At 38.1% G+C, this 23,675-nt stretch overlaps 1 protein-coding gene across 12 annotated transcripts in view; it reads right to left on the bottom strand.

Moving 5' to 3' along the window:
* Nucleotides 1–23,675, bottom strand: part of stxbp5l (syntaxin binding protein 5L) — a 111,778-nt gene that overhangs the window by 81,823 nt on the left and 6,280 nt on the right. For all 12 annotated transcript variants that reach the window (XM_020638424.2, XM_020638427.2, XM_020638430.2 and 9 more), the window contains exon 2: nt 7,888–7,985. In XM_020638424.2, coding sequence (XP_020494080.1) covers nt 7,888–7,985 — 98 coding nt within the window. The remainder of the gene's footprint in view (nt 1–7,887; nt 7,986–23,675) is intronic.

Genomic DNA, 23,675 nt, shown 5'->3' with positions numbered 1-23,675 from the left:
ATTTAAATAATTTAACCATTTCACAGCCTTAATTTGTATTTATAATATTTTCAACAGTGGCCTCCTGATTTCAAAGAAATACAATAAAAACTATTTTTGAACAGTACAGTGAGTTTTAGAAAATAATAGGGATCATTGAGTTATCAGAACACGATTTGTAGTAGCTCAGTTAATTATTAAGAGATGTAACAAGAACATCATACATTTTAAAGTACTTCAGAATAAACACACAATTGGTTTTTGACTGTGTTGTTCTCCATCCATGATCGGTAAAGGTCTGTCCACCAATGGTGTTAAAAGCCCATGTTCTTTGCATCGTATTTAAAAACAACTAGAAAAATAAGGCTTTAATGTAGCTGAAGTATATTGTCTACACTTTGTAATTTACTGAGCAGTTGATGGAGTATGAATATATACCAGTGGCATCTCCTGAGCATTTCTCAGTCCTGCTATAAATAGGCAGCTGACCTTTCATTCCTCAACTACCTCACCATCTCTACAAGAGTGGGCATAGGACCAAAGAGCAAAGACTGCTAACCAGGGGGATGGGGAAGAAATGGATGCAAAGATGAGCTGCATGTAAACAATCACTTAGACCATTGTATAGTGAGAGCATAGAGAACTTCTTCACTCTAAGCAAAAAGGTCAGTAAATTCATAATTTACACTTTTCAAGAGCAAGATCTAATATCAAACACTTCAAATGACTTAAAGTCCAACAATGAATAACAGCTTATTTAAAGTAGGTGATGACAAAAGGTAGGCCTGCCTGCATCATTATCTACAAAGAGTATCCACTTATGTATTGCAATACTCTCCATCGTTTTTTAATAAAACTTATGACTCATAACTACTTACTTATGAAACATTGACTCATTTTGTGAGGAATAAAAAAAAAAATGAACAAGATACAATTCACACAGACACCCAGTTGAAAAACTACAAACGTAGCCAATAAGGGACATAAGAAAAAAAAACATTGCCGATCTGAGCAGTTTAAATCATTTTTAAACGATGCACAGACTTGACGTTTCTTTGGCGTATGAGCTACCAGCTGGAAGGAGTAATCTCCTTTTGTTCCATGTGTCAGCCATTAGACAAATCATGGAAGAGGACAAAAGACCCCACCTTGTAGTGTGGGGGTTAAAGAGGTCCTTCACAAATATTCAGGGCTCTGAAAGTGATCATTCCAACATAAAAATGAATTCTGAAACAGAGAGAAGCCAAAGCAAAGCGACAAAAACACATGATATATATATAACCATCTGTTGACCTGTGGTAAGAGGGTATGTATTGGCTATGTTTGGAAAAGGAGACATGATAAGATCTGCATGCCAGCATAAAACTCAAACCAAGAAATGTCAATGAAAGATTAAGCAGACTAGAGGAGGATGAGAAAAGGGAGCCAAGGTTCTGCATGACTGTTGAGTGGAGGTTATCAGAAGCATGACTAAAATGTCAGTTTTACCTCTATTTCACTACAAATAACTAATTTCATCTTACTGCAATCTAACAGTTGTTAAGGCCAAAAAGTTATGAATTTCATAAAAGGAAAGGATAAATCCATAAATGTACAACATTCACGCATGTTATAAAAAAAAAGGAATGGCCATTGGGGAAACTGCACAAGGCCAGGTAAAGTTAAAGGGAAAAACACTTGCTTCCTCTTTTTTTCACAAAAAAAACTAAATGATGAAGGTTTCCATTGTGGCAGAGACCGACAAATTGCAGAATAGCAAAAGTTATTGGATGCTTCCTTCCTCCTTTGAATGTAACTTGAGATAGGATTTTTTTTTATGTAGAAGGAAGACATAAGTGGACTACCAGCCCAACCATCAATAACAGTGTTAATGGAACTCAGAAATGAGAAGAAGACTTATTAAAAGGGGGAGTGACCGAAGAATAAATGAAACCACTTAAACACCAAAGCTGCCAGTTAGTGGATTCAGCTCATTGCAAATACACCTCTGGCCAATATGACGGTGAAGCAACAGCTGTGAAAGTACTTATCAACAGTCTTTAATAGCATGAAAACATTCAGGATCTAACATTTTGTCCTCGTCTTTTTCTGTATATGAGACAGGCAAAGAGCACGTCATTATTTTCTTAGATAGTTGCAACATTTCATAAAATTGCCCATTACTTGAATACTACAACCCTTAATTATAATGTTAAACATCATTCTATTATGCTACAGATTGTGTGTTACCAGCCAGCAGAGTGGCAGGTATTTTTAAATCCACCAGCCCCAGTGGCAGGTAAGGTCAGACGTTTCAAACCCTAACCTGAACACACAAAAAACACACAGGACACTTCACTGAGTTTGTATTTCCCTCAGGAATTTCCACAATATCAGAAACGATCAGTGCCTTTCCAACATAGAGACATTTCCGCATTAGGGAACATTCATTTATCCTCATTCATTATTATAATCCTCAGACATCATTTTTATAATCCTCAGATATGTTGACAGGATTGAACATGAATGTTCTGTGGGCTCAACAACATAAAGAGTCTGTAAACATGAATGTTCGCATTTCCCCTGCTGGAATCTGTATTCTTATTCCTATATTCTTTAAGGCGTTGGTTATGGACAGGGGACACTCTGTATGAATATCTGTGGGGTTTATTGTCATTACAAGAATGATTATAAATCCAACTCTCCGTTGCATGGTGTTTGTGCTTCTCTGTATGTTCTCTGCATGTAATAGACAGATTGTCATCAGCGGATATGTCAGAAAAAAACATTTTTATGTGCTGCAGAGTGAGAGCACATAAGGAGAGCTTGGTGAAGGTCAGCTGGAGTTCTTGGTGGTGTGCAGCTTGAGGAGGATTCTCAGAGGTGTCGCAGGCATAAAAGAGGTAGCATTTAGCGTTTCCTCTTACTTTGACATAAAAGCTCAATATGAATTTATCAGCAAATGCTAAATTATATTTAATCAATCAGTTAGAGTGCTGCTGTGCGTCTCTGTGTGTCTAACTGGCAGACTGGAAGTCTGCTAGGAATATATGCCCGTCTTTGTGATGTGTCCTCTAAATAGCACAATAGAATTTGAACTTTTGACCACGTTTTGGGTGGTCTTGGGTGTTGTCAATTTCTCAATCCTCAAGATAGGAACACACCTCACCACACACCAGATTCTTTCCTAAGCAGCACGAATAAAAAACAGAGATTGTTGTAAATGACTGAATGAAGTGTGATGTTAATCCTCAAATCAAGAACAGGTTTGCTAGGCAAGACTTCTGTGTTTTCCTTTGATTGTGTTGCGTGCATCTGCCAATATTTGTGGTGACAGAAACGACGTAAATAGAGCATAATTTACTGTACAAATTATGATGTGGGACCATCTTCTGTTGCAGCTGAGCTGTTGTTGGCAAAAATAATGAGTCTTTTGCAGGCCTCACATGTCCAGTGATACAGTGTGACAACAATGAATGCTTAATTGATGTCCATCTAATTGTATTATTTGACAAACACAATAAGACTCAGTGAATCATAACGGGAAGTAATATGTGTTTACACAGAGTGACCAACTCCATTTGGCCTCTCAGGCTCCAATGGCTAAGTTAGATGACATATTGCTTGCAGCTGGTCATTGAATAACATGTAGCTGATTAGAGAATCATTCTGGAAGGTAAAGCTGCAGTCTATTTCTTACCTTGTTTAGTCAGGACAGTGAGCCAATCTATTTTTTTTGTGGCCTTTTTGCCACTATTAGAAAGGATAGTTAAAGAGAGACAGGAAATGCTGTGAGGAGAGAGGTCAGATTTGAACCCCCGGCTATGGCAATGAGGACTAAAGTCTCTGTGCATGGGGCGCGACATAACCGCTAGGCTATTCGTGCTGCCAGTCTTGCAAGGCTTAACGTCCTCGCAGTGCATTTAGTTAAGAGAGGAAGACGTGTTATGTCAGCTTCAGCCAAGACTACTGAATGAGTGTTGATATCGAAGAGAAAATGCAAATGAGGTTCTTTTAACGCAGCACCAAGTGTAATGTTGAGTATGTCATAACTTATTTTATATCAGTATAAGAGCAATAAAGATATTATTGGATCAATTTCTCATATTTAAAAAAATCGGGAATACACAAATAAACCTTCTTTTTGCCCTCCTACTCCCTCACACTTTTCTTTTATTCTCTCTTTTATTCTTTGTTTTCTCTGATCGGATTGCCTATCATAAGAAGTTACTGCCAATCAGTCTTTAGGCACTACAACTACTCAAACACTTCGTTGAAATATCATCCACTACATCACTACATGGACGCACATGAATATATTTCTTGCTGGAGGCACACAAAATGTTGTTATTGATACACACGGGTAGACGGCAGTGATGCACACAAAGAAGGACAAAGGCACAGAAAAAAAGAAACAAAACAGACAAACATGTGTACACACACATACACACCACACACACAAAATATACATGATAGTCATGCTCTTTGTCTGTTATATTTGCTCTCAATAAACCTAATCTCAGCATATTCTGATCATCTCGCCTCTAGCACTGAGAGGAGTGTCCCAGGGGCCCACTGCAGAGAGCCTCATTGCCAACCCACTGCGCCAACCCTGATGACATCGTCTCTATGCACCACTCACCAGAGCAAGCTTGTCCTCCTTTGGTTGCCTCAGCTTTTGACAATAAATATGCGATAATAAACACTCTAGAGGCATCACTAGTACATTCTTCGACACTAGAGATTATATGTTAATGTGACTCTTTCTTGACCCCAAAAGTTTGTATTAATAGCCATTACTAAAAGTGCGATGAAAATGGTAGATATTTCTGAAATGCAAATAACACAAAACAACTGTAGTTCAAGGCACAGAATAAAAATGTGCTTAAATAGGAACAGGTGAAATGTGCAGGAGCTGGGATTTAGGCATAAAGAAAGGAAATGTTTGAGCCTATCAACAGTCCTTGTTGCTTTTGGTAAGAGATAATATCAGATTTTTCTGATCACTTAATTTAAAAAAATGTAACATTACTGTTACACTCATTGATAACATTGTAAAATCACTAACTGCAACTGATGGCAAATGCTAGTGGAACTTCAGTGTATTTGCTTTTTAAAGCAGACGTCGATGACAAAAATTCTCACACATAATCTCTTATTTAATTAAGAAGCCATATTGTCATTTGTCCTTCATTTTGTTGTGGACATTTTGGCAAACCACTGCTTTGATCCTGAAACATATCATAAGATGTTCACCATCCAAACAAATACAATTATAAAATTAATGAATTAATAATTAATAAAAAATAACTCGTATTGCAGGCCGTGTCTATGAGGTTGTTTTTTACTTGTGGGATTAAAGAGTGAGTTAATGTTTATTCTCCTTAACCTGCCCACAGCAGTGAGAATCAGAGATAAAACCTCCATTGTGTTATTATCCATATTTAGTACATGTTCACTTCAGCCTGTAGAGGGAATATACTTTCATGCCATGCACATGCAGAGAGGAGAGTGAGAAGATCATATTCTGAACGGAAATAACAGACAAAACATAAACTAGCATGCTGGAGATGTCTATATATTCCTAAAAAGATAGAGGCTCAGAATACAAGACACACAGGTATTTTCTTTTTTGTCTTCGTTGGCCTTCCATTCTACTAATATTTGAATTGCACAAGTACTGGCAGACCACAGGCTCTAACCCTGGATTAATTGTCTGTTAATTGTGAATGTAATCCAAGTCATTTTAATACCATTAAGGTCATGAGCCTGTCTTAAACTCGTGATGTACTCTATGTGATAGTGAACTTTTGTGTCGTAATGTCCTTTGAATACTTGTGTCTTACTTCCACACAAAAAACCTCAAAACTGTGACAACCTTGAAGTAGATATAAATACTCTTGAGTATTATTTTCTTGTAAGTTTGGAAAGCAGAAAGCATGCAATATGTAGATATGGCTTAGATGAGGAATCCTGTATCAAGGAGTATTTATATCTTGCATATCCTCTGTATTCGCATTGATCCCTTAAGTGCCGCAAATGTAGCTGGTATATAGGTTATTATGATTATAAAAACACAGCCCTAGGCTAAAAAACAACCCTCGCTTTCCAGTAACATACATGTGCCGAGGAGAACAAGATGTTTTCTTGCAAAGTAACCCGACTCCATGGAAACTCAGATATATTGATCACCCTTCTTCATGTACACACAAGGCATGGAGGCCCACACACCAGACTTGGCACCTTCAAAGGACAGGCACAACATCGATCCTACCCAGGCAATCAACAGTGGAATTAAATAAAAGAGATACATAAAGGTTACTTGACAGAAAATAAACATAAATCTTGTCATTTACAGACAAAAAACGGAACTATTTTTTAAAGTGATGACAAAAAATGTGTTGGATCTGTAAATTAGCCAACATTGGTCATGTCTGCAGGACTTACACTTGGATTGATGCAGATGGAAACCTAAGAGCAGGAGTGACTATTGTAATCCCAATGAATAGGTATCAGACATTTTTTTCAAAGGATATCATTGAATACTGAATTAACACAAAGGGGAACATAAAGAAAAGAGAAGCTTTAAGCAAAGAAAAAAAAACCCACAGACAATCCAAAAGATGTCAGCCAGATGTTTGAAAGCATTTCAAAGAAAAGAAGAAAAAAAACATTCAGAAAGGTTGTTAAAGACAGAGTGAGGCTGAATTGAATACAATAAATAAGAAACAAGGAGAGTGTGAGAAAAGCAAGATAAAGAAGTGTGTGCAATGGGGGTTGCAAGATTGCAGAGAAAGGCATGTGAAGCATGTCAATACAATTTCTTAAGAAACTCAAAGGTTTTCCATCTAAGTGAAATCTCAGCTCTGGTGCAAAGTCGACAATGCAAGATGTAACTAGAGAAATGTATGTATTAAGAGAAAATGTATTAGAAACTTGTCCATGTTAATTATGTTATCAAGTCACATTCAGGTCTCTTTTTGCCATCATGCAGTACTGTCTTCAACATTTAGCCTTATATATTTATTTTTTTTCCCCATTGCATTCAAATATTTAAACCATCTCCCTCTGTCACTATCTCTTCTTTTTTATTGTTTTCTTCCAACAGAGAAATCTCTCTTGATTTCTATTTAATGCCCCAGCCGAGCTGGACAAGCAGTGTAGCTGATGCAGCATCAATAATTGTGTTGTGTGCCGCTTCTGGCCGAGGTTCCCTGAAGGCAGACTGGAAACACTGGGTGTTTATGGCAGTGTAATCTCCTACCTTGGTTGCACTCACACGTCCTCTCTCATCCCTGTGACCGGGTAACCCAGGGGATGGGGCTGTTGGATGGACAGTTCTAAGTCTGCGACATGACAGCCGAGCAACACAAATTGACAGGGCAAAAAGAGGGATGATCCGTGGCTAACGGGAGGGGGGGGGGGGGGGGGGGGGGGGTTGGAGAGAGGATGGCCCCTGGTCGGGAGACACACTATAGCATTTTCACAGGTTTGTATCGAAGGAGATAGGGAACACACTGTTCCTGTGACCAATATTGTCGTTAGTCCAGATACTAGTTTAAGTCATTGTTTCAAGTGTGAATCTTTAAGTGGTAGGACTATAATTTGTGTGCGGTGACTTCCCTGAGTATTTAAAAAAAAATGCCATGACAATAAATGTTGATTAAATGTTATCTTAATTATACTGAACAGTTTAAAATATTAAATTGGGATAGGATTCAGCAAAATGGTGTCAATTATTATTTCAACACTATTTATATTTTTGACAATGTAATGTCAATATAATTTATATTGACAATTGATTTGTAATGTTTGTGTGTTTTGAATGTCAAATGATGAAAAATTGTATTTATGAAGATATACGTTTGTAAATTTGTTCCTGGATAAGTGAAGGGAGGAAGTGAGCACATAAGATTAAAAAAAGGATACATCCTTACACCTCCTGATCTGGAGCCAATGGCAAGTAGCTTCTGCACAGGGTCAAAGGCCAAAGCTGTGGGTTGGTTGGGGAATCCATGACGCACAGTCTGCAAGGAAAAGGAAAAACAATTTTAGGATCAGAGGTTAATAACGCTCAGCGTAAGTACAAGCAGGAAGACATGTTTCATATTCATTCATACATACATTCATCAGTCATTATTGATTCATGGTACCCCCTCTCTTCCTCTCCCTGTGTCTAGATTTGGGGCATGAACTAACCAGATCCTATAATGACCTCTATAGACCAATCATCCTGCTGTTGTCATATTTCAGAATCTGTTGTCCTCTCTTTGGCATTCACTCTGTCCCTTCAGTTTGATCGCTGCGACCCTCCTCAGCCGCCTCCATCTCAACAGTGTCCATCTCCTCCTTACCTCCTCTCTCCACTCTGTGTTCATTTAATACTTGTTCACAATGTTCCCTTTAAAACAGGGGTGTCCAAAGTGCAGCCCGAGGGCCATTTGCATCCCTTGAGGGGATTTTTTGCGGCCCGTGACTTCAAATGAAGAATCAAAAGATTTTGGCCCGAGACCTTGATTAAGATTGGCACATTATCTTATTTTCCTTTTTCATGTTAACAAGGGCTGAACAATATTCCTAACATAGAAAATGTTCAGTAACATGTATGTTGTTGTTGTTTTAAATCTACAGCTTTTACTATTTTCCACATTTTTTTGTAAACTAAAAGTTTTTGCAAACAAGCGGACTGTTGTTTAACCATTTAATGACCTGAGCTAAATGCAGAAAGCTTTTCCAAAAAAAATGAACCACGTTACAGGCTTGATTCTGAGAAAAAAACAAATAAAGTAGAACGAAGAAATCTAAATATTTGATTTCCTTTTATTAAAGGGTTTCTTTAGCGAGCCTTTTGATTCTGATCTACAAAATGTTTTTTCAACTATATTTTAGAAAACAAAACCTGTGGCCCGCAAACGATTCTAACACGACAATTTTGGCCTGCAGGAAAAAAAAGTTTGGACACCACTGCTTTAAAACATTGGTCTTTGATGCATTAAATGATAATAATAAACTTTCCTGAATGTGCACTGTTAGTTTGATTCTCCTTCTAAACAAATTGACAGGGTGAATAAACTGGTAAAGCACTGCACAAAGTAGCTTTATGGTAACGTAGATAACTTTGAACATTCAAACATTCAGGTTAAAGACTGAAAAAACTACTATCTGAACTGGTGATGGTGTTGTGGCTTTTAACAGTAAGAAAGCGCATTTTATGGAAAACCCCTAAAGGTATGAAATGATTACAGTCAGAACTTTTAGTTAGACCGAAAATCCTCATTGTCTTGGGAGAATCTTCATTTGTCACAACATATTTTCATCTCCAAGTAGAGGCCACAGATAATCTGTGCCCCCAAGAAAAAGCACTTCCAAAATATGTAACTGCTGTGTCATGATGTATTTCCAACTGAAACTCAATATAACCAATCACAAAACAGGGTAAGGTTAGAATGAATTTGATTAAACTTCAGAAAGCTTCTTAAGTGATCAAAAAAAAATTGTGCATGTGAATTTTTAATTCAATGGGAACTAAAAACTCTTTCCAGAAGAACTGACTGCAACTGTCAGTTAAAACTTTGATGCTTAAAACATGAAGATGTTCGTTAAAATCACACACCTGCTGTTATTGTGGTCTTGTAAAACACTCACCATGGCAAGTTAAAGCTTCAGTTGAAGTTTTTATTTGAAATAAAACAGGAATATCTACAAAAGGTTTGAGCTGTCAAAAGTAACTGTGCTGTATAGGGGGAGTAAAAATATGAACGCTTGGGCTTAATGTGCTGTAGTGCCTTCTGTTGACCAGCCGTCCGTGTCATATGTAATTTCTGTCACCAACACCTCTGGGGTTGTTACACTGCTGGCAGAACAAAAGTTTGACCAGAGAAGAGATTTATTTTTTACCATTCTGAATAAATTCAACTTTGGCTCCAATTTCATAACTTGGATAAGACAGACGTCATACTCATCCCCTAAAGCCTCTGTCAGGACTAATAGCACTCAGTCAGGTTGTTTTTCCTTGCACTGGTTAACACACAAACATTGCCTCCTAATGCCAAGGACATGCTGCCTACCTTTGCCTTTGCATGAAAGCCGCCTCTTTGAACTGCTTCGGCTCAAACTGTCAGGATGTCCACAAAGAAAGTGAGTGAGTCATATGAGTTATAAGCTGCAGAGCTGCTACTGCCAGCCAAATCACCTTATATTAGGTTTTATTCACTGGTAATGGCCAAAAAAATGCTTTTATTAAATGTCCTTGTAAATTGTAAATTTCACTTTTATAAAGTTAAGGAAGAGTTTTGAAATGGATACAGGAAATGTTAAATGAAATACAAGATTGTGACATAGTTTGCAGATGGATATTCTAACTGTAGAAAAAAAAAAGTAAATTGCTTGTATTATGTAAATATGGCTATGCACAGATCATTCTTATATTCACTGGTAATGGCCTAAAATATATATTTTTTAATGTAAAGGTGTCTGTTTTTAATCAGATGTGAAGCAGCAACCTCAGTTCCTTTAAGATTCCGCTTGAGGCTAGCTGTAAATTTCCCTGAAGTCCCATTAGCACCATGTAAACATTTCGACAGCAAGAAATAGACATATTTATAGCCTGGGTCAATAAAAACAGCTTTGGTCTGAATGGATCATATCTTTATCTATACGAGGTTGTTGATTATTAACAATTATTATGAAAATGAAACATGTGAGGGATTAAACATGTGCCCAAATGATCAGCCGTTACTTGTGTTGCTTTTAATGTTTTGCTGATGCAGATGTGTTATTAAGCTTTCTTACTATAGTGCATTCATTGCAGCCTGAAGGCACTTAACTGTAACAATATACACCCAACGAATTTCAACAACTGTCCAAAACATAGACCAAGGAATGGGAATACAGTGATACGTATATTTGTCAAGTGGTGGTGCTATAGTAGTGGTAAGATTGGCTTTTTTTAACAGCAACACCATAGATTTTACAGAAGTGGACCCTTACAATAGAAAAGTGGCATAGCCAGAGGCTTGTAAGTGTGTACGTTTATTTATTACTGACAGGCAATAGCACTGATTAAGATCATTGGATTTGGTTCACCTCTTCCAACTATGTCTTCCTGAGATTTCTTTTGCTCTTAAAAAAGTTTTTCTGAAACTGCAAAATCGTTTGTAGATGAATGTCATGTGCTCCTAAGGCCATGTGCACACACATGATTGTGAAATGATGGAATGCCTGAATTACAATCTAAAAACATCATGTTCTGAAAGTTCTGCCAGAAGTGAAACACAAACTTAATAATTATATTTATAAGAAGTAGTAGTGGAAATGAAACATAAACTAAAATCAGATATTATGGATGATATTACTCATTCAGAGAATGCTGACATCATTAAAGGATGCACACCGTATTATTGAAATAAAATAGTTTGATCTCAGATCTGAAGAACAAGACAGCTGGAAAAAGAAGAAAGACACATTCCATATTACTTCAAGTTATTATTCAATTTGTATGCAATAAATGTTTGCCCTTTGCATCAAAGCGTGCCTGAAATACTGAAAAAATGCTTCTAACTGAAACCCTAATTCACGTCTTTGACTTTGACACAGATCAAAAGAGGGGGTTTAATTCACCAATCCATCTTTATCAGCAAAGGATTCCGACATTACATAAGTAAAAAAGTGAGTCACTCACACATTCATACTTATATTATTCATATGAACTAGCCATGCACACACATATGAAAGAACTTGGCCAGGACTTGCCTCGATGCCCCTGTAGGTTATGTCGCACAACTGTAGTGCACGGTTGCTGGGATACGGCAGAACTGCTACACACATACAGATACAAGGAATCCATGAAGTGTATCAGAAAGACACGTACTGGTGAATTTTAGATGCTGCTCATATATGTATTTAAGGGCAGAAGCCATAAAGACATTTGCTCCCTCTTTCAATATGCCTGTCTTAAATGTAGTAGCTTTATGTTCATACATGTGACGAGGTTCCTCCAGATACCTTTTATTTGTCTGTCTGTCTGTCTGTCTGTCTGTCTGTCTGTCTGTCTGTCTGTCTGTCTGTCTGTCTGTTATCATTCCTTCAGTCATTAAACCTTTTAAGTCGGATTAGGTAGCTTACCGACGTATCGTGATGAGTTCCTTGTCAAAACCAGCTTGAAAGCAAACACCAACTGCTTCCTATACATTCAGGAACTACTGAATGTATATTTATTATGTTGAAGCAGCATAATGTACATTCATAAACCCAGCCAGCCATGCAGCAACTGGTGACCTGCTGCAAAGGACCTGCGTTATGGCTGCCAGAGGCTGCATTACATCAACTTCACTCTCCATCCTCCTCCTCCTCCTCCTCTGTTGAGATGTTATGCCTCCTCCCATACACAACTACACACAAGCCTGATGTTCATTTAGGTAACAACACACATACATCTCCAACCCCCAAAGACTAATACCACCTCTTGCCACACAGCAGGCTCTCACTCCAATGAGCATTCAACTGCAGAGTTGGTCTAGACCCCTTGTTCTAAAAATAGCAAGCAGTACCCATGTCTACCACTTACAGCAAATTGTGCATTTTGCTTCTGTGTCTCCAAACACAGTTCAACACTGAAATACTACATTTAATCTAAATAAATTCCAATATGTACTTGTTACATGTACTCAAACATAAACGTTTAAAAGCTTATATTACATAAAGTTGCTCACTGGGAGCTGAACAGTGTGCAGTCCTTTCTCTTTTTTTCTGTTTCTGATTTTTTTCATCCTGCGCCTGTATGCAATTTGCTTTGATGTGCTCACACTAGTCTTTTTCTCTTCAAAAAGCTAATATTTAACACTGGCGTGTTGCAGTAAATAAAAGATCGTAGATTTTTCTCATTTGCAGATACTTTTGTAGCTTGCCTCCTCTTCGTGTTAGAGGGGGTGTCAAGTGTTTATAATAAAAGTGAATTGCGATACAGCAATCAGTTAAACTTGTATTCTGCCCTCTCCAAGTTCCTGCAATCAACAGCAACATTAAGTAAGTGTGCTAGCCTGCAATGCCTCTCTGGCTGTGGTTTAACATGGCTATGTTGACCCAGTTGAATCGTTTTAACATCTGCACTCCTGAAAATAACTTCGGGGGGGGTCTCCTGAGGCAAGATGTGACGGAAAAAAAAAAACGCGGAAGTACTGGATGAAGCAACAGAGTCCGCTATATGACGCCATATTAAGAATATTTGCCTTTATATCAATGTTATGTGTAGTCCAACGGAATGACAACATCAACAAAAGAGTGGAAAACAACTTACTGGCTAACAGAAAAAGTAATGGAGCCGTTTAATAACGTGCACGGAGAACGTAGTGGTAGCGGGCATACATTCTACGCACCATGTCACAGTATATAAACGTCACTCCCCCTCCCATTGGCTCAAAGTGAATTCTCCTGAGAATATCCTGCGGCGTTCTCACATTAGCTCACTCGGGTCTAGCAGTAAAAACTCTGGGTGAAGTCCGAGAGATAAACGTGTCTGTTTGCGAGTTGAGTTTTTCAGGAGACTTCTGCAAGTGTGAAAGCCCTTTTGGCAGGTCGGGGGTTTGATCCCCAGCTCCTGCAGCAACATGTCCGTTGAGTCCTTGAGCAAGACACTTAACCCTTAGTTGCTCCCGCTGCTTCGTCGGCGGCATGTGTATGAATGGGATTAGTTACTTCTGATGGTCACTTTACTCATCAGCCTCTACCATCAGTGTGTAAAGGTGTGTTTCAACTGATGTCTCTCGCTTGTCTTAAATCCAAGATGATTAAAGAAGTAAACTGTGGCTGTGATTCATGGTGAAAGGAGCCGGGTTAAGACTAATGTGCTGAAGGTGATTTTAAAAAGTATGCTATTTGTAGCTCGATTAAAGCTTACATGACAAAGACGCATTCCATTTCTGACAAATCTTTCCCTTCTTTATTAGCTGTTGAAACGCTTTAATTATGAAAGCGTCATATCAGGAAAAGTGGTGTTTTAAGCAGCAGACTAATATAACTCTGCAGGGGAGAAAGGCCCTTAAAACCACATAGATTCAGCTACAAACTTGTGAGATCTGAACACACAGTGTTTTAAAAAAAGCTCTTTCTCTGGTCTCATTCGCAGAAACTAGCTGAGTATTGCATTGAAGGCTGGTTTTAGGGGAAGAAAGGGGTAGTGCATGAATGCACATTTATTCACATTCATATTCACAATCCTTTTTAATACTGCAATACCGTGATATAATATTGTTACAAAAATTACTGCACAATTGATTATTTATGCTGCCTGAAAAGCTAGTAAGATTGCACTTACCTAGTTTTCAATATTAGCAAATATATAGACTAGAAATCTAACAAGAAAAACAAGAGAACAAGAGATTTTGCATCTGTACAGAGACACTGAGAATATCAGAAACAACTTGAAGTGTTTTTTTTTTTTAATATTTAATCACTAACAGAGATAGAGGTGAGGTTGTTCATCTGCAAACAATCTTACAAAAATTATTTTCACTGGTTTTGGCCCTTCAATATAACACCTGGTAAGACCAATGAAGGCCATCAGTGGATACTGTTAAGCTGGGAACATAGTAATGCACCGAGCATTTCGAAAAGGCTTGACCTCGATAGTGCTTGGCTACATTTATCTACACAACAATATCACAGGGAAGGGCTGTGCTCACACAGAGCAAGAATAAATAGGGTAATGGATGAAGAGTCCATTTGAGATGTACAGTTTGAGGGAAAAGCGCTCACATGTGTTGAATAATGCAGAGTTAGAGTATGTGTGTACACAGATGAAAAAAAGAAAAAGGAAATTGAAAGAGAAATGTTGGAACGATGGACATGGTTGAATCTTTTTCAAAAGATATTGACGATGTCAGAAATGACTATTGGCTGAAAAGCACCCCCCCCATCTAAACATATGGTGTCATAGGTTTTAATGTTAAAAGGGGAGTGCTCATCATCTAATAATTGCTTTTTGCAAGTGTCAGCCTATGTTTTTTACTAACTTTTATAAAAAATGATAGATTGGATTATAATGTAATTTTTATACCCTTGAGACCTTTCACAAAGTTAATGTTACAACACTATTGTAACATTTATGGAATAATCAAGCATTAAATCATATAGGTCTAGTATGCAATTTTCTTACTTCCTTGCAGTACTATCCATAAAAGAACAGACAAGAAACAAGCATCCTGATAAAGTCTTGCTGGAGGAACACATGGCACTTGTTGCAGCAGGGGATACATGGACATGATTGGGCAGAAAGTATATAGGATGTGTGAGAATATATTGTATCTGGCAGGTCACTTGTTACATCTCTATTCCTCCTATATAATCAATGTAAGTGGGTCATGTGGTGTTAAGGCAGAATGCCTGAGACAATGTCAAACCTGCTGAAAGCACATCAGACGGGTTGTGCATATGTGCAGCAGCATGCTGAAATGGGCAGTTTGGAAAACACTGTGGGAGCTATGAAGATGGCAGCACATCTGGTTGCAGCAACCAAGATGTGTCTGCTTTCAATTGTGCCTTAATTTAAGGTTAACAGCATCTCACTCCCATTTAGAAATCTAACAGAATAGTTTCTTGGTTTTGTGTATCACTATCAGGTTGAACAATATTTTATTAAAACTATTTTTCTACCTACACCCTATGTCATATATTATTAACCACTATAGAAAATTGATAGAAAAAGAAACAATTAATTTTACATGTTAACAATGACTCTACCAACTGAGCCACAGCTGCCCAAATGTAGGAGGTAGGTTGTTTTCATATATTTATTTCGTTATGAGGTTATTTAAACGTCAGGGGTGAACGTCAGGGGTGAAAAGGGACCCAGATCATTTGAACTAAAAGGAGTAATACTATACAGTGTTTGAAAGTAAAAGTCCATTCAAAATATTCTAAGAATAATGGTGCAATACAATGGGCATGAATATAAGGTTTTTTACAATAAGTAAAATCTCCTATTATACAGATTGGCTCATTACAGCATAATTAACCTTTTATGGTTGTATTAAGTGGTGGATTAATGTTTTCATCATTATAGTATAAATGTGGAGCCTACTGTAACTTGTTTTTGAAACTGCCAGTTAGCTTGTGAATTCTCCCACATGAACCAATACATTGTATATAAATGAATTGTTGTGATGTCATTATTTGGTCTTTACCATCAATAGATCAGGTTGGTCAATAAGCAGTGTTTTGTACATACAAAATTGAGCTCTTAACCTGAACATAGCCTGCTCCGGAGCAAGTTCAGCACAGGTTAATATGGCAATCTACTCCCATAAGAAGTGAGCCACCTTGGTCGTACTGAAAACACAGAGTTTATCTTGAAATGACCTCCCTAACCATAAACCCTGTTTTTATGCTGTTACATTTTGGATGCCCATTTTAATTACTCACTGACTGTTTCAGAAAGGTACAATTGTACATGTCAGCTGCTAATGGTTTACCCACGTAGATGTTCATACTAATAGTATTAATGTAGTATTAATAGTATTAATCAACCCCCCCCCAGATTGTTGATGGACGGTCTGCCTCCCCCCACCCCCTTGCTCCCTATCCCTCTTCCTGCATCTTATCCCATCTCTTCCCCTATCCCTTTCCAACCCCCGCGCAGTCTAGGCCTGTGAAGGCTGTTTCGTCATGAGCCGGGGATCCGGCCGAAGATTTCTGCCTTTTAATAAGGCAGTTTTTTCTTACCACTGTAACTTTTGCTGCTTTGCTAAAGTGCTCATGATGGATAGGCCGGATCTTTGTAACATAGCAATAAGTAAGGTCTTTTACCTGCTTTTTGTAACATAACAATGAGTACGGTCTTTTTTACCTGCTCTTTTGTAATGTTAACAGACAAAGAGTAAGGTATTTTACCTGCTTTTTGTAAAGTGTCTTGAGATAACACTTGTTATGAGTTGACGCTATACAAAATAAATTGAATTGAATTGAATTGAATTGAATTAATGTGTTAACCAGTAGTCAGTTCAAAGGGCCCTCCCCTATACAGTGTTTTAACTGCTCTATGTACATAAATAGCACTCTCAGCTTACTGGTTAACTAAGATGTGTTTATATGCATGAAGAAACATGTGTCCTTCTTTAATACTCCATCAACATATTTTATTGACAGTTTATCTTTATGTGTGCTCTGTGTTACATACAAAGCGTGCTCCTTCTCCCTCGGGCTAACAGTAAGTGTGACAGCTAGTAGTGTATAGAGAAGTGGAACATTCCCATCACATTCGTCTATTCCATTTCACACAGTCACAACACCATTCAGACAGCTAAAGACATAGAAGGCCTCCCCCACCATTGTTTGAAGGAAGATATTTTAAGGTTGCTCAAAAATCCATCTAGTCAGGAGTGGCCCAAAAAATACAAAAAGATTCGACTCTGATGGGGGAGGGGGATGTATCATTTTTTGTTTTGGTTACAAACAGCTTTACCCAAGGACCTCAAAGACAGTTCAGTATATTTTTCTATCACAACAAGTATACAATTTTCAATTCCAATGATAAAAAAGACTGAATTTAAAAAGTACTGCTTGAGATATTTGATTGGTACAAGTTTTCTTACGGTCACTTCTGTTTGTACTTTATTTAATGAAACACTAACATGTAATATGCCATTGCTTTTATCAAATCGACTGCAATTTGATTCTGGGCAGGTGATGTACATTAGTCTGCAGTTGGTTTTACACGGCTGCTTTGCAAAAAAAAAAGTTATATTCATGCTGATATGAGCTAGGAGTAACTTAATCACTTTGTGATCTGAACAACCAAGGCACATTCTAACACAGCTAGAATACAGAGGCTATTTGGTGTGTTTTTAATTTATTAAAACAAATGAAATGCATGGGGGGAAATGGGAATTGCATTGTCTGTTTAGATAAAATAGCATTTAATTAATAGTTTCAAAAGATATAAGTGCAAGGTAGATTTAGCAAGAAAATATGTGCAGGGATTTATTCTAAGGATGTGGAATGAATTGACAGTCTATCTAATCTACCACAGGACTTGATGAATAGGTTATTGTGTGGCAGGCAGTGTTATCTTTTGATATGTAAACCCTTTGTTTGTTTTTCCTTTTTGCAAAGTGATGTAACAATTCAAGACAACTTTCATTCACAGACTAGTGCTGATATAATAATGTTTGTTGGTATGTTTGATGCATAGCACAAACACACACACACACACACATACACACACACACACATATATACACACACACCTTCACTCACAGAATAGTACACAAAAGTTTACAGAGTGAGAATGTACTGAAAGATGTTATGTTAAAGGATGAATGCGACTAAACAAGTGTCTCTCTCCGCTGAGTTAGCTCATTTGTAAGACAATTACAGATGAAAATGTTATGTGAGGGACATATAAAGCTACCAATACCTGGGTCTGTTTGTTGTTTCTGTGATTGCTTATGAAGTTGTATTGCATATATTTACGGTCTCATTGTTTATTTGCTCATATATATATTTTTCTTGACAAGAAATAAAGTATCTTTTGTCAACATACATATTACTCAGGTAGGTCCATTATACAGTCATTTCTCATTTGGGAGCAGCATTTGATACGAATCCTCTAGGGGTCAGATTTGAAGAATGTTAAGCATGTGTCTCTTCAGATTGAAGCGTGGGCTTAACAGCAACATATGCATAATTGTAATTATATAAGTGGAAAGCCTACAGTACTTCTTTGTGTGTGTGTGTGTGTGTGTGTGTGTGTGTGTGTGTGTGTGTGTGTGTGTGTGTGTGCGTGTGTGTGCGTGTGTGTGTGTGTGAAGGAGCTGCTTCTTTTGATTGTACTCGGGGGATTAATATGCTTTCATGCAGCCGTGGGGTCAGAAACCAGCCATGTGTGGTTTAACCTTTTATCCAACAGCCATATAAGTGAATCAGTCATGATATTAACATCTTTCCTTATGCTTGATAGAAACAGTAGTATCAGCAATTCAAAGGCACACAGAGCAGTAAATTAAGTAAACGAAACATTTTAACCTAAATATAAAGTGTCAATTTAAATACAACTTAAAGCTTAAACTTAACTTAAAAATACAAACTATAAAAAGAGTAGATATAAGTGGACAGTGATCGGACTAACAGATGTAAACAGATGTAACCATAACTATGTGCAGTAGTGACCAGATGTAAACAGAACTATATGCCGTAAACGAGAAATAAATATATATATATACAGAACTATGTGCAGTAGTGACCAGAGGTAAACAGAACTATATGCAGTAAACGAGAAATAAATATATATATACAGAGCTATGTGCAAGTAGGCAAATACTAAATGATAAGTTATTAAGATGCATGGTGAATAATGGAACAACAGAACTAGTATATACAATATAACTGTAAGGTAAAAATGAGATAAATAAAGTGACCGTAGCTGTAAAGGTAAGAATTAGATAAATAAAGTGACTGTAGTGCAATGATGGATAAGAACAACAGGAATAAATTAACCAGAACTGTATGAATACTGATAAAAAATGGATAGAATAAAGTGATGTAGTGCATGAGACCAGATAAAGCAGAGGCAGTTAAGGTGCATGTCAATATAAAGGAAGTTCACAGCTGAGAGTCTGCATTGGGTGAGAGGTGTTGGTGTCTGTTGGGGGGGGTTAGGAGTTGAGGAGCTGGACAGCCCTGGGAACAAAGGTTGCTCTTCTCCTCTGTGTCCTGCAGCAAGGACAGCGAAGCCGGCGTCCTGAGGGGAGCCACTCAAACGCTGGGAAGAGAGCGTGTGAGGGGTCCTGCATAATCCGACCTGCTAGCCTGATTGTCTGTTGCTCATAGATCGATGTCAAAGTCCTTAAAGGTAGTCCAATGATCTTAGAGCAGACTGTGACCGTGCTCTGCAGGTGGTTTCTGTTCTGGAGGGTGGTGGAGTGGAACCAGCAGGTTATAGAAAAAGTAATGATGCTCTCAATGAAGGTCAGAAGAATGTTATTACTGACTCCAAAGGAATTGAGCTTCCTTAGGAGGTATTTTTTCTGCTGACATTTCCTGAGAATCTCCTCGGTGTTGGAGGCGAATTTCAGCAGGCTGTCGAAGATGGTACCCAGGTACTTATACTCCTCTACTAGTTCGACAGGATTCCCATGGATTGTGGTGATTGCTGATGCAGCCAGTTCCCTCTGCTTGTTGGAGAAGGTCACCACCATGTCTTTGGTCTTGCTCACGTTCAGTTCGAGGCAGGAGCTGTCACACCACTCCGCAAACTCCTGAAGAACTGGTCCATGGTGCTGAGAGGGGCCTGACAGCAGAGACAGGAGAACTGTGTCATCTGCGTACTTCACCAGGTGGCAGTTTGGCTGTGTGGTTCTGCAGTCATCGGTGTAGAGGATGAAGAGCAGAGGTGAGAGCACGCAGCCCTGAGGGGAGCCAGTTGAGGTGTGTTGGAGGTTGGAGAAGGTGTTGTTGACCAGAACTCTCTGTGATCTGTTGGTCAGAAAGTCCAATATCCACAGGATAAGCTGGTCGTTCAGATGGAAGCAAGTTGAAAGTTTGTCAGCCAGGATGTGAGGCTGCAGGGTGTTGAATGCAGAGGAGAAGTCTGCAAACAAGAGTCTGGCTGAGGTGTTGGGGTACTCCAGGTGTTTTTGAACAGTGTCTGTTATGAATGTTTTTGCATCATCGACACCTCTGCCTGCACGATAAGCAAATTGTAGCAGGTCCATCTGGGAGTCAGTTTCTCTGATGATGTGTTGTTTTATGATCCTCTCCATGGCCTTCATCACCAGAGACGTGAGGGCCACAGGCCTGACGTCATTCAGTGATTTGGCGGGGCTTTTCTTGGGGATGGGGATAACTGTGGAGTGTTTCCACAGCTGGGGGACTGTGCTGCTGTCCATAGAGCTCTGGAACGGGGTCTGAAACACGCCCCCTAGCTGCTCGGCACAGTGCTTCAGGATGCGGCCACTGATGTTGTCTGGACCAAGTCATTTTTGATTAATGATCAATTTCACAAATGTTTGTATTTTTTTATTTTTTTATTTACAAGACATGGAGGGTATAGTGGTAAGGAGCTTTCTCTTGACTCTCAAACTATATAAATATTGGAGGAACATTCAGCTCAAAACTGAAAGCTTTAAACTTGCTTAATTACTGTATATTGTGGTGAAATAAATGAGATTAAACACATGTTTTGATTGTAAAATATAGCAGGTGTTTTCTACCAGGTATTAGTGCGTCCAACTATAAAAAAAAATATGTCTTGTTTATTTTTTTATGGATACTGAAAAGGAATAGAAAAGGAGGTAGTTACACATCACGTAGGTGCAGGGCAGTGCAAAAATAGCAAAACTGAGAAAGAAGATAGGCCCGCACACTTGCTCAATTGCCGCAAAAAAGGATTTTAATGATCACTACCTTTAGATCTTCTTGAACTGAAAAGGAATAAACAGAAATAATGCTGAAACACTGTTTCCTGTTTGAAATATGGGGACAAGGCACCTGTAGAGGCTAAGCTGATGCCTTAAGCTACTGAGGCACTGCATCTGGATTTACTATTGACACGCTCACCTTGTCGGATGAATGAAAGTCAAAGTCAAATGTCATTGCTGATCATGCCATTCATTTATTTGCGACCATTTGGCTCAACATGTCCATATCTCGATACCAAAAAAACACCCGCTTGTAACTCTTGCGTGCCACTGCTTAGCAGTCAAAAAACAGTTTTCCCCTCCGGGTGGAACACCTGCCCGGTAACAAAGGTTCCTACCTTGTATAGATAACCGTCAATCACCCTGTGAGATCCTATACACTAACACTACATAATGAAAATCTGCTCCTACAGCATCTGTTAGGGAAATTTCAATAGATTTTCAAAAAGATGTGATAGTTCAATAAATAAAAATTCCTCAAATGACTGTGTTTCCTTAATCATTTCTATTTTTATCAACATTTAAATAAAGTTATGGCTTCTAAATACACCCTTTAAATAATTTCAATCATCATGTTATCCTCAAATATACGAAAAACCTTCATCCTTAACCCAGCAATATAATCCTTTGACTACCTAAATAGCTTTATAAAACATTAACCACCACCCCCTAAAACATCCAGATTACCTAATATGTGATTATGAAAAAATATGCAAATCACCATATAGTCTCACCTAAAGAGAGATCTTTGTTGTGTATTATATTATAAGTATATTTTTGTTATAAAGGTCCCAATGGAATGAAAGTTTTTAAGCGTTCCTTTGTTAAATTTGTTTCTGCTTTTATCTGCCAAATAGTAATTAGTAATTCAAAGATTTTTACAAAAAAATCATCACAGGTAGTGCTATGACAATTAAATGATGCCAATGACCATGTCATGCCCTGATTTATTTCGGGTGCTTCCCCGGGGGGGGTTATACCAGTGACCACCTGCATATTTAAAAAGTATCTGGATTGTGCATCACATGCACAGCAGGTTTACTTGGCAGGTTTATGACTTCTCTATAGGGTCAGTACAAACAAAAAGCAACCAAACATTCTTTCACTGACATGGGGGCCTGGATTGAAAGTCAAGGTTAATTGCTGAACCGACTTGTGCATTTACATTCCATATTAGTGATAGTTTGTCACTTTTTCTGTCGTCAAACTTTGACATGTGTTTTTAATCTTTCCCTGATCACTTATGTCATTCCTCAAATCTTAAAACCAGGCTTTGTTCTATTTAAAGGAGGAGACAACACTACAACACAACAGGCCCATTTCAAAATGATCTGTGCTGGCCAAGGTTCTTGGTTCGTGATCAGCTAAAGGAATTTTATTAACTCAAAAAACAATTATCTGATTTTTAATCTGGTTTTAGGAAAAAACACAGCACTGCATCAGCAGCTCTTACATTTCTAAATTCATTACATATTCATTGAATGTATTAATATGAAACAGCATTGTGCATCCCTCTTTTTAGATCTTTCTAAGCCATTTGACACAACGGACCATACAGTGCTGACTGATCACAGACTGATCACCTACCTTACAGATAGATAACATTGTGTGCAGGCAGAAGGTTGCCATTCTAGCTCACTCACTGTAACAAAAGGCTTGCCTCAGGGGTCTGTCCTGGAGCCAATGCTGTTCATTCTTTTTATCAATAACATTTATCAAAATCTCTCAAATGCAAATTTCCCCTTTTTTAGGCTGACGATACTGTCATGTACTGCTCAGCACCTACCTCAGACCAAACACTCTCCCAGTTACAACTGGCTTTTAATACAGTTCAACTAACTTTTTGTCATTTAAAATATGTTTTTAAATGCAAGAAAAAAAGACAAAAGGCATGCTGTTTTCAAAAGCTTAAATCTAAGCCACTAAACCTGCCTTCAATCTTTAGGTCTCAGGGTACACAGATCAAGTCTGTTTAGACCGACGGATATCTTGTTATTTTGAGTGATGAGTATCTCTCTTTTACTCCTCATATTCAGCAGTTGGTATAAAGGTCAAAACTGAAACTGGGTTATTTTAAAAACAAATGTTGTGCAACTGTCCCCATTCACGCTAAATTTGTCATCTTAATCATTTTTCTATAGATGGTGTTATGAAGAGTTTAAATTGTGATTTAATGTCTCTAATCTGGTGCGGTTTGGAACCACTTTAATGACATTAGCAACACTAAGTCTACACTATCGTTCAATTGGGGAGTGGGACCATAATTACTTTCCATTTTTGGAACGTATCTGCTTGCAGTTGAGGGGG

The sequence above is a fragment of the Labrus bergylta genome, chromosome 13 (genome assembly GCF_963930695.1).
Source record: "Labrus bergylta chromosome 13, fLabBer1.1, whole genome shotgun sequence".
NCBI lineage: Eukaryota > Metazoa > Chordata > Actinopteri > Labriformes > Labridae > Labrus > Labrus bergylta.
Note: the sequence above shows the minus strand (reverse complement) of the source record. Positions and strands in the feature narration are given on the sequence as shown.